Source organism: Wyeomyia smithii, chromosome 3 (assembly GCF_029784165.1).
Source record: "Wyeomyia smithii strain HCP4-BCI-WySm-NY-G18 chromosome 3, ASM2978416v1, whole genome shotgun sequence".
In the NCBI taxonomy this organism is placed as follows: domain Eukaryota; kingdom Metazoa; phylum Arthropoda; class Insecta; order Diptera; family Culicidae; genus Wyeomyia; species Wyeomyia smithii.
Genome location: NC_073696.1, coordinates 211,879,051 through 211,891,186, shown reverse-complemented (window position 1 = coordinate 211,891,186; position 12,136 = coordinate 211,879,051). Strand labels below are relative to the sequence as shown.

The following is a 12,136-nucleotide window of genomic DNA, read 5'->3' as shown; positions in this document are numbered from 1 at the left end:
AATAGAATGAAAATGTGAGAAAGAAAAACTTGAATCATTTCACCCATTTAACCTACTGTTGCTTTTATTAGGATGACCTTTGGATTTAGAAGATTCGTCTTCTCGAAAAAAGATTTCTATAGATGCAAAATTTTAGTTTAACCCTGGAGAGATATTTTTTCTGGCGTTAAATTGATGCATGAATTTTAAATCATTTAAAATGCAAGTTTTTATTCAAAATTTATTATTGAGTGATCATTACGGTGTTAAAATATCGATACGTAACCGATTCAGTTTTTTGAAAAACAAAAACGGATTCGCACTATTTGAAAAAGAAGAGAGCAATGTTACTGAAAGCGAGGAGTTAAATTGACGCAGACTATCTTCCTAGGGTTAATTGAACTTCGGGATGTCGTGCTTCAAAGGGGTCTAAGTTTCACTTTTTTGACCGACAAAAAGAATACAGCATTTAGTTCATGAAATGTTCGTTCTAAAATGTTAAATATTCTGTTTTGATGCAAAATGTTTTGAAAATGCACAAAACTTAGAGATCTGGTAATATCTCAAAGTATTTTTTTTAAAAAGTTCGAATTTCCGGAACATACAAATTAGGACCAACAAAATAACATCTAATAAAAATTCAGAATATATTTCGAACATACAAAACGGAAAAAAATCATGCATTTTAGTCGCTTGAAAAGAAACTACACAGTCGTGAGGTGAAACAGTTTGGACGGGGTTTCTCGTGGGAAACTGAACGGCTGCCACTGATGCCATCGTTAACTCTTCGAAGTCATTGTGTCACCGCCACCATCCCCACCATCTACCCTTATATTATACAATACCACATCAAGTAGAAACTAACCGGAAGTACACTTTCTTTTTTCAGCTGTACAGCACGAGCGTGCTCCCCGCAACTGTGCGCCTTTTAGCGCTATCAACGGCATAAATCCATCCGATTTCTACGCTTCCCGTCCTTTCACAATTCCTCAGACAAATCTCTTCTTTCCCCTTCCCCTTCACATAACTGCTTCGTCAGCGTTCACCCCCATGGATCAGACCCGGTACATGCAGCATTACGGGGGAACAACGATGTTCGATCACTTCCCGCCGACGGCATTTGGTGCATCCGCAATTCCATCGGTACCGAATCTCAAACCATCAGCGGACAAAAGCCTCTCGGAAACGATATTTAGCAAAATCACCGGCGACATGACACCGTTGCAATCGCCACCCGTGCACTCTATCAGCTCCATCCTCAATTCCGGCTCAGTTGTCGCCAAAGAGAACGAAGTGAGCAGCTCCGAGGAAAGTGTCGGCCTTCCATCAGCACCAAGTGCGACGAACGAAAAAACGGAATCCGATATTCTTTTCGAAACGGCAGCCAAGTTACTGTTTCTGGCAGTCAAATGGGCCAAATCAGTGCCATCATTTCTTCAGCTGCCTGTCACAGATCAAAAGGTATTGCTAGAGGAATCCTGGGCCGAGCTTTTTGTTATCACGTCCGCACAATGGGGATTGCCGATTGATGCAGGTAAATAGTTATTAAAAAACAGTTTGCGGAATCAATTACATTTTTCTATTTTGAAACAGAATTTATCGCCCGCAACCCATCAGCATGCCGTCTACAAGCAGCCATTCAGCAGTTTACTGCAGCAAGAGTGGACTATCGTGAGGCAGCCTGCCTGAAGGCCCTGATCCTGTTTCGTTCCGACCATCCTAATCTGTATTCGACACACGAGATTCTCCTACTACAGGATCAAACCATTGGTCTGTTGCATGAAAAATGCGGTGGAGTTAGACTAGGTCATCTTTTGCTGCTATTACCTAGCATCAAATCTGCAGCGAATCCGAAACTTTTGCAAGAAATGTTGTTCCGAAAAACTGTAGGTGAAGTAGCCATCGAACGATTGCTACTAGATTTGATGAAAACATGAAGACCCGTAGTAGCGTAAAGTGTAAAGTAAGACTTCAAGTATCACACTAGTCATATTGCAGTAGCCGTTGAATGTGATTTTATTAGGCTTAATAAAAATTGCTAATAAATTTAACCATTCTACTTATGGGGTCTCCTCTTTAACTGTTTTGGTGCAGGATTTCTTATGTTTCAAGATTTCGATTGCTGTGAGATTAAGTGTAGTTTCACAAATGGGACAATCGAACTTTTTGGAATTTGGTTTATGCTTGCCACTTTTAGCAGGTTCCTGTGGCTGCGATTCGGTCTCTTCAGTAAGGGTTGATTTGCACACTAAAAATAATAAATTATGCAATAAAGTTTTATCAACGAGGTTTAGGGATCAACTTACCCATTTGATGCTGTAACTTTTGCATCCCAGTTAAATTGTAGGTACAAGAACACCTACTGCACTCCCAGTCATTGGATATTATATCATCGTACATTTGCATACTCCAATCAGTCTCTGTTACACTGCAATAGACAGATTATTTCACTATTACGTATTCACTAGAATCTATAAAGTCTACTTTACCAGGCATACACAATATTCTCTGTGATGTACATCCCTCCCTTGACATCGTTTGCTATAGGAACAAAGTCCTCTGCGAATGGGTTAGGATCTAAATCTAATGGTTCTACTATTGAGGAGCCTTTGTACAATGTTTTCACGTCTGCTGGAAGCAACCTTTTAATGGTGTAGCAAACTTCAGTGTTCATAAATTGAGCTAGATCATGCCAAAGTTCATAGTTCATCTGTTCTATCGATTTCTCCCGTTGAGACTTTGTTAGTTCCTCATCCGCAGTCACCGTTAGTACTAGAATGATACCATCAGCAATTTCGTTATTAGTAATGTTTTAACTCTTACCCTTCAGTTTTTCCACTAGCAGCTGGTTCCATAAACGTTTTAGTTTGGACGCCTTGTACAGCAATATCTGGCCAGTTTCTGGGGAAGGAAAATCCAAACATAGCCACGAGTCACAAATTATCCGTGAGAAAGTCAGATTGCTATCAATTGTATGCCCAAAAAGCAGCAATGTTTGAGCTGCCGGCATTCGAAGAGTATTCATCAAATAGGTTTTATTGGTTTCCAATAACGTTAGGTAACAAAGAATTTGATGTTTGGAACTGAGCGGTTGACGAGATTTATACGATCCGGACTTTTCGATAATATCGTTGTCGGTGAGTTGTAAAACTTGCACATTATTGGCAAAAAATCCCATCGGATGAAGAGTGGCATAAGGCTTGGTTTGCGTATGAAAGAATTGCTCGTTAGGTCCCTGTAAAATACCAACGATATCTAATTTACGGATTTTGAACAAGCATAAAGTAGTTACCTTGCAGTAGTTGTAATCATCAGCAATGGCAACCTGCGGGTACAATCCACTGACTAATATTAATTTAAGCGTCATCAAATCTCTGTAACTGCAAGCCGTTGCTCCACTAACCAAGTTCTGTAGTTTGGACGAATCGAGATTCATTCGGAACTCAACATCTCGAATGTCAATTTTTCCGTCATCTTCCTCGTCATCCCCCAAGCCCCAAGGATCTGATTTCAGCAGCTGTCGTCTCCGGGGAGCTTCCATTTTGTGTGCTTTTCGCAGCTCTTTTAACTGCCTTAGCTCACCGTGTCGGATGGCACGCTCGGCACTGGTCATATTTTCCGATCCAGCGGAACTCTCCATCAAGCCACAATCCTGCAGCAACTCTTGAAATTGATTGCGAAGCTTGGTGATTTCATAGAACCGTTGCTCCTCCAGTCCTCGCCTGCGGCACCAACTCTTGGTACTTTCTCTCTGTTCATCTTTTCTATAGTCGTTACGAGTTTGCTTCAACTCCAACCATTCTTTATATGCATTCAATAGGGTAATCGGATCACCGTGGTCCGATTCAAGGGACCGTAGAGCACGCTGCAAATTGGTGGAATATTTCTAAGCATAACTAGGAAACTACCTTGGTCTAACAATAAACTTACCTCACACTCAGCTTCGCGAAAGGCTCGATTAGTGAACGGCGTCTGGACACTCAAAGCCGCAGCCAAAGTGAGCACCGGTTGCAACTGCTGAAAAACACATCCCATTAGCAGCATCTTGCCGATTCCAATATCAACGGGTATCTTGGCTAACGCTATACCCAAAGGGGTTAACTTTTCATTCGCTGTTAGTGCCTCCTAAAACGTACGCAACATTAATTTCAACATACACGTCAAAAAACATACCCAACAACGTACATGCTGTTTCAAATTCGTGATCGCATTCTCTATGCTTTCCGATAATGGCGGCTCCACAAAGGGAAATAACCTTGCATCTGGCAACCCCATCGAGATCATTTGCAACAGCAGCGATTCCAAAGGTACTTTTAAAATTTCTGCAGTAGTGAAGGATTCGAAGTCGTGAAACTGCTTCTCCGAATACAATCGATAACAGATTCCCGGCCCAGTACGACCCGCTCTTCCTTTGCGTTGCTCGGCCGAAGCCTTGGAAATCCAAAATTCCTTCAGGCGCTGCATTTTGGTGGTCGGATCGTAACTCATTTCCTTGACTTTGCCAGAATCAATAACGAACCGAATTCCATCAATGGTCACCGAGGTTTCAGCGATGTTAGTAGAGATAATGCATTTCCGCATACCTTCAGGTGCGTAGTCAAATACTTTATCTTGTTCGGCGATTGACAGTGTGCTGTGCAGCGGTAAAATAATCCAGTTTTTGGCTTTTTCTGCATACTCTTTGACAGCATCTACGATGGTTGTGATCTCATTCAAACCACTAAGAAAAATGAGAACATCCCCTTTTTCCGTGGGTGGGTATTTCTGATCAATCAGCTGTAATATTTGCAGGTACGGATCCGGGCTTAACCGATCGCTGGTTTTTGACTTGTGTTTACTTGTACCAACTGGAGGGGCGTTATCTTGAACTTGTGGCATATAGTGAAGCTTGATTGGAAACAGTCGCCCGGGAACTTCTATGATATGCGCGCTTTCTTCAGCAAAATAATCTCCAAACAATTTGATGTTTATCGTAGCAGACATTAAAACCAGCTTAACATCTGGACAAGCTCTGATCAAACACTTGGTAATACCAAGAAGAAAGTCCCCATGCAAATGTCTCTCATGTATTTCATCAAGTATAATAACTGAGTACTGGGAGAGTGTTTCCTCCGCAGCCAGCTGACGCAGCAAAAGTCCTTCAGTTATAAACAGGATATTGGTATGTGTAGATTTTGTTCTCTCGAACCGGATCTGATAACCGACCTCAGTTCCATACTCGCAGAGCATCTCATGAGCCACTCGCTTTGACAACGATATACAGGCAATGCGCCTCGGTTGGGTGCAAGCTATTTTTTTGAAACCAGCATGATGCAGATATTGTGGCACTTGCGTGGACTTTCCACAACCCGTATCACCGGCAAGAATTACCACCTTTTCGTTCTGAACAGCTGCCACAATCTCCTCACGGTACTTTGCTACGGGAAGATTAGCTTGGGCCTGTCGCAACTTTCGCAATTTATTGTACCGTTCCTTTTGCCGAAACTCAAGGTAGTGCAGAACGATCTGCAGAAATTGCTTTAGCTTTAGAGGACTAATTTTATAACCTTCTTCAGTTTGTGGTAGTCTACTGTACATTTCTTCGAATGGGAATGTGAACGACATTGATACGCAGTACGCTTTGTTGTATTCCGACCGTATCATTTCGTCGCTTTTTACTTCAGTTTCATCCAACGGTTTTGGTAAAATACATTGACCGCTTCGTTTGAGCAGTGCTTCGTATTTGTTCAGAAACAACCAGAAGTCATTGGAATCCTTGACAAGTTGGTCACGGCTGCAATAACCAAGAAGGACTCGATTAAGTGCGCTTTTATAATTCATAAACGAAAAATTGATCAGATTGGTTTCTTCTTCCGTTACAGCGGCTTCGCCCTGCTGTTGTATTGAGGGTGAATCCGTAAGATCATCTTCACTATTTCCCCGTTGCCTCGGTCTCTTATTATCGTTTCGAAATGATTTTTCCAAACTGTCAGATCGGTCTCGATGTCTCTTTTTACTGCTGTAACTAGAAGCTCGCTCCGAACTGCGATATCTTTCTAATCGACTCCTACGATCATCCGTTTTGTCTTTATAGTAACTTGCGGTTCGTTCCGGGCTTGATCGATGCTTGTGGGAAGACGTATGATCACTTGATCGGTATCGATGCTGATAGCTAGTACCGGGACTTCTTATGTCGGGGTTGTGTTCAGGACTAGAAGAACGCTCTTTCCGTCTATCCCTTCGATCCTCTCTATAGTACCGTGAAGATATGGGTTCCCGTTCTTCCCAATCCGGTTCATAGTTTTCAGTTGTACGTCGTCTCGGATAGCTCATGTTCTGTATCGTAAAGTTCGAAATTTAATCAACGCTTAATTAAAGCAAACAAAAATATTATCTAATTTTCTAGTTTCGTTAGGTAGGGTAACGGGGGTATTTTGGCCAGCTTTGGGAAGTGATCGCACAATTTATTAAAAACAAACACAATTTTTCTACATTACAACTTACTCTATCATACCATACCAAGAGCTAAGTGTCTATTTTAACATACATCGTTCAACAATGCAATATATTGAAAAATATCCTAGAAATATCACAATTTCTACGAAGTACTAAAAACATATTTTGGTCCACCAAATTTTTATTTTGGCCCATCTCTATACTTAGAGCCGTGTATGGAAACATTTCGGGATATTTATGTTTCAGATCATCATCGGTATTTTTAGAGCAGAAATAGTGGGTTTGAGTAGGACATCCTTCTGCTGCGATTTAAGGCATCTAAAAATGAAAAGATAAGGTTTATAGCGGTTTGACAGGCATTATCAGCCAATTTCATATCGTTAAATGTGATAAATTAAGAAGTAATTACCTGTAAATGGTCACAAGCTGTTTCTTTGTTCAGCGCGGAGCTGCCGAATGGCAAACAAATCGCTGTCAAAACATGGCATGGCCAAAATATATTCGCCTTAGAAAGAGACTTACACATTTCGGCCATGCCTTAAATTACTGTTTTACCTTTTTCCAACTTGTTAGAGTATGCAAACTGTTTCTATGATATTTTGTTGAAGTTACTACAACAACGAATTGCTTCGAAAGCATACCTATTTGTTACAATAGCTTCCGGACGTTGACTATATATTACCACTTCCTCTTGGTATTGGGTTGACTTAGCCATGACTTTGAATATGTATGAACTAATTCCAAAATAATGCTTGCTAGAGTCAGTTTTTTCCCGAAAATTATAGTGTAGTTTGATTCTTAGGTGTGTTATTCAAATGATGCATGCATAGTTTTCTAATATTCAATGAATTTATCAGATAAAATGCGTAAAATGTTAACGAGTGGGCCAAAATATGCATGTGGGCCAAAATACCCCCGTTACCCTATAGCACAACCAAAAGTTGCAATTAGATAAAAGTTTAAGAAGCCGGGATCTTGGATTTGTAAATCATGTTCCGGTTCTCTAGGCATGACACATTTATGCTCATAGATTTCTTTCTAGAAGTTTCCATAATGCACAAAAAAATCTGGACTTCCTTATCAATTAAGACGAATACGTTTATGAAAATGGCCATTGTATAGAAAACATGTATACCACAGACTAACAGACGCAACACTGGAACCTAGCTGCACCGCCACAAAAAACAATCATTTCAATCGAGTAATCACGCGACCGTCTGTGGCGCTGTCATGCAACCTCATACATATTTTGTGGTTCCCAGTTTGACACATGCACGTATGCTAGCGCTGATGTCGAAATATATTTTACGCAGAGCGAACACAGCAGCAGATGATACCAGTGTTACTAACGTGAAAGATTTGTATCGTCCGAACGATGATTCCACTGAAAGTAAGTTCAAAGCGTTATGTCTGTTAGTCTGTCCGTATGCCAAGTTTGGTGAGAATCGGTACATGCATTCCAGAGTTATGGTGGAACCTACATCTTGACTTTTATATAATTAAATTATTGGCGTTTAAAAAACATCATTGAAAGAAACACAAATTATTTTGAATGTATTTGATTTGACTTAAGTATATAACGTATGCGTTAAATATAGTAAACATTGTTTAAAGTGAGCTGAATCAAAAACCATAATATACACTACCCGTCATCAGTTTGGAATCGCTTTACTGAGTATTGCAACACCAAGTTTGAATATTGCAACACCCCAAAAAGTTTAGCATCACTTGATATGGGCAGATCAATGTAACCTTGACTCTGAAAACCTAGAGAGTTATGGTTTTCAGCAAAGTTGCTTAGGAGGTCGAGGGCTTGTGACTGGAGGAGAGTTTAGTTCGGAATTTAGCCACAACGCAGCGCTAGTGTGTATGAAGTTTTGAGTGTTTTGAGTGCTATTTAGCTTAATAATCCTACCATTTAAAGAGTTGCGATTTTCAGTAAAGTTACTCAAGAATTCAAGGGCTTGTAATTGGCGGATAGTATAGTGCGGAATTCAGCCGAAAGCGGCGCTAGTGTGCATGTAGTTTTGAGCGTTTCGAACTTAGTTTAGCTCAATACTCACATCATTTACACTGATTGTTTACCCATGACGAAGTGAAACCAATTTGAATGTTGATAATTTGATCACCACACGAAATACGTCGTAAGCTTGTGTGTGTTTATTCTGAAGAAGTGCTTTCATTTGAGGATTTTTTTTTTTTTAAGGGGGGATTTGTTAGTAGCTTAAGTATTTATGATAAATATTAGTAAATAATGAGTATGTGTGTCCAATCACAAATGGTGACTTCTCAACACTGTTAGAAATTTGTAATTTTAATTGTTAGGATTTGTTTGCTTTCGCAATTAGGACTTATCATTCGTAGGGATTTAAACCTACTTGTCAGAAAAGGGGAAGTAAACTTACAACTAACTTAATTGCTAACTTATTGGCTATAAAGAGAGCTTATCGTAGCAATTGAGGATTGCAACGATTTTTGTCGAAAATTGTTAATAATTTTATTTGACATAGCTTCTAATGGTTCAACACCAGTAAGTCTATGTAATTCGAGTGTACCAAACCAAGGAGGACGCTTCAAAATCATTTTCAGAATTTTATTCTGAATCCTTTGGAGCGTTTTCTTCCTTGTTGAACAGCAACTTGACCAGATCGGTACAGCATAAAGCATTGCTGGTCTAAAAATTTGTTTGTAAATCAAAAGTTTGTTCTTTAAACAAAGTTTAGAATTCCTGTTAATGAGAGGATATAAACATCTCGTATATTTGATGCACTTGGCTTGTATACTCTCAATGTGCTCTTTGAAAATAAGTTTTTTATCATAAATTAGTCCCAAGTACTTAACCTTGTCGGACCAACCTAAAATAACCCCATTCATCTTGACAACGTGATTATTGTTTGGCTTGAGGAAAGAAGCCCTAGGCTTATGCGGAAAAATTATCATTTGAGTTTTAGAAGCATTGGGAGAGATTTTCCACTTTTGCAAGTAGGAAGAAAAAATATCTAAACTTTTCTGCAATCGACTGCATATGACACGAAGACTTTTTCCTTTTACGGAAATGCTTGTGTCATCGCAGAACAATGACTTTGTGCATCCTGGAGGCAAATCAGGAAGATCTGAAGTGAATATGTTGTACAGGACTGGACCCAAGACTGAACCTTGAGGTACACCTGCTCTGACGGGAAATCTATCAGATTTTGAATTCTGATAGACAACCTGCAGAGTTCGATCAGTAAGATAATTTTTTAAAATTTTGATTAGGAAAATTGGAAAATTAAAAGTTTGCAATTTCGCAATCAAACCTTTATGCCAAACACTGTCGAATGCTTTTTCTATGTCTAAAAGAGCAGCTCCAGTGGAATAACCTTCAGATTTGTTAGCTCGTATCATATTAGTAACTCTGAGCAATTGATGAGTTGTGGAATGCCCATGGCGAAATCCAAACTGTTCATTTGCAAAAATTGAATTTTCGTTGATGTGTGACATCATTCTGTTAAGAATAATTCTCTCAAACAGTTTACTTATTGAAGAAAGCAAACTGATTGGTCGATAACTTGAAACTTCAGCTGGGTTCTTATCCGGTTTTAAAATGGGAGTAATTTTTGCATTTTTCCATAATTTGGGAAAATATGCAATTTTGAAGCAGCAATTGAAAATTTTCACTAAAAATTCCACTGTGCTCTAAGGGAGATGTTTGATTAATATATTAAAGATTCCATCGTTACCAGGTGCTTTCATATTTTTGAAATTTTTAATAATTGATTTAATCTCATTCAAGTTAGTTTCAATTATTTCTGCAGGTAAAAAATTCTGGGAAGAAATTAAATCAAATTGACGTGTGACTTCATTTTCAATTGGACTCACAAAATTCAAATTTGAGTTATGAACACTCTCAAACTGCTGAGCAAGTCTTTGAGCCTTTTGTTCATTGGATACAAGAAAACGTTCACCATCTTTTAAAACAGGAATAGGCTTTGAAGGTTTCTTAAGAATCTTCGACAGCTTCCAAAATGGTTTTGAATATGGTTTCAATTTTTCAACTTTAGTCTCAAAATTTTGATTTCTCAGAAGAGTAAATCTATGCTTAATCTCTTTCTGTAAATCCTTATAAATAGTTTTAAAAACAGGGTCACGAGAACGTTGATATTGACGTCTGCGGACATTTTTCAAACGAATTAGAAGTTGAAGATTTTCGTCAATTATTGATGAATCAAATTTCACTTGAGCCTTTGGAACAGAATAATTCCTGGCATCAACAATTGCACATTTTAATGCTTCCAAAGCGGAATCAATATTCACTTCGTTTTGCAAATCAAGCTCATTATTAAAATTTCTCTCAATATGAGTTTTGTATCTTTCCTAATTAGCCTTGTTATAATTAAAAACAGAGCTCATAGGGTTTAAAACTGATTCATGTGATAAAGAAAAAGTTATTGGAAGATGGTCAGAATCAAAGTCAGCATGTGTGATCAAATCACTACATACATGACTTTGATCTGTTAGCACCAAATCAATTGTTGAAGGGTTTCTTACAGAAGAAAAGCATGTAGGACTATTCGGAGACAAAATAGAATAGTATCCTGAAGAACAATCATTGAATAAAATTTTGCCATTGGAATTACTTTGAGAATTATTCCATGAACGATGTTTAGCGTTAAAATCGCCGATTATGAAAAATTTCGAACGATTTCTGGTGAGTTTTTGTAAATTACCTTTAAAATAATTTTTGAGCTCGCGTGTGCATTGAAATGGTAAATATGCTGCGGCAATAAATAAAATCCCAAGTTCAGTTTGAACTTCAATTCCCAAAGTTTCAATAACTTTCGTCTCAAGATGGGGAAGAGCACGATGTTTGATTCGGCGATGAATAACAATTGCAACTCCACCGCCGGAACCCTGAATCCTATCATATCTATGAACCACGTAATTGGGATCATATTTTAATTTTATGTTAGGTTTCAAAAATGTTTCAGTAATAATTGCAATATGCACATTACTTACTGTTAAAAAATTAAAAAGCTCATTCTCATTGGCCTTCAATGAGCGAGCATTCCAATTTAATATTTTAATTGTTTTATTTAAAATCATTGCTAAATTTTAAATTAGAAACAATTTTAATAGTAAAATTTGTGCCTATTTGAATGGCTTCAAACATTGATTTTGCCTGCAACATGGTGTTCATAAGATCGAACATTGCCTGTTGCAAAAAAGAAAGTTTACCTGCCGTAATAGGCCCCAGGCAGTTGACATTAGAAAAAATATTTTCGGCAGCAATATTAGCTGGAGTAACAGGTGTACAATTATTTTCTAGCGTGATTTGCTTACCCATATTAACGGTCATTTTCGAACTACCAACACTAGGCGGTATAATGTTCGAACTACCTGTAACCTGTGCATAAGTTAAACGGGTATGCAAAGGAGTAGGTAAACTATGCGTCACTGGTACGCTTGGAGAATTTTGTTTTGAAGTTGGTTTTAATTGAGAAATTGAATTTTGTTTACCTTGCCTTAACAATTGCTAAACGGACTGGGCATTGATAAAAATTTGACATATGGTTGCCGTTACAATTCGCACAGCGAAAATTTTTACTCTCTTTTACAGGACATGTGTCCTTTTTGTGAGAAGAGTCTCCACAATTAAGACATTTTTGGTCCATGTTACAGAATTTGGAACCATGGCCATAACGTTGGCAAGTACGGCATTGAGTGATATGCTTTTCACCTC

The 12,136-nt window shown here is 38.5% G+C and overlaps 2 protein-coding genes across 5 annotated transcripts in view; one reads left to right on the top strand and one right to left on the bottom strand.

The window, feature by feature from the left end:
• LOC129727720 (nuclear receptor subfamily 2 group E member 1-like) overlaps positions 1-2,020 on the top strand; it is a 27,002-nt gene extending 24,982 nt beyond the window's left edge. For 3 of the 4 annotated variants that reach the window (XM_055685815.1, XM_055685814.1, XM_055685812.1), the window contains exons 4-5: positions 869-1,513; positions 1,573-2,019. In XM_055685815.1, the coding sequence (XP_055541790.1) occupies positions 869-1,513; positions 1,573-1,916 (989 nt within the window). In that variant the 3' untranslated portion in view covers positions 1,917-2,019. Of the gene's footprint in view, positions 1-868; positions 1,514-1,572 lie in introns of all 4 variants that reach the window. The other variant, XM_055685813.1, reaches the window with a different exon arrangement.
• The window catches only part of LOC129727718 (probable ATP-dependent RNA helicase DHX34), a 26,830-nt gene continuing 16,665 nt past the window's right edge, over positions 1,972-12,136 (bottom strand). Inside the window, exons 2-8 of the mRNA XM_055685809.1 lie at positions 4,165-6,294; positions 3,910-4,104; positions 3,272-3,844; positions 2,803-3,214; positions 2,469-2,751; positions 2,286-2,407; positions 1,972-2,227 (exon numbers count right to left, since the gene is read on the bottom strand). Coding sequence (XP_055541784.1) covers positions 2,040-2,227; positions 2,286-2,407; positions 2,469-2,751; positions 2,803-3,214; positions 3,272-3,844; positions 3,910-4,104; positions 4,165-6,291 — 3,900 coding nt within the window. The 5' untranslated portion in view covers positions 6,292-6,294 and the 3' untranslated portion in view covers positions 1,972-2,039. The remainder of the gene's footprint in view (positions 2,228-2,285; positions 2,408-2,468; positions 2,752-2,802; positions 3,215-3,271; positions 3,845-3,909; positions 4,105-4,164; positions 6,295-12,136) is intronic.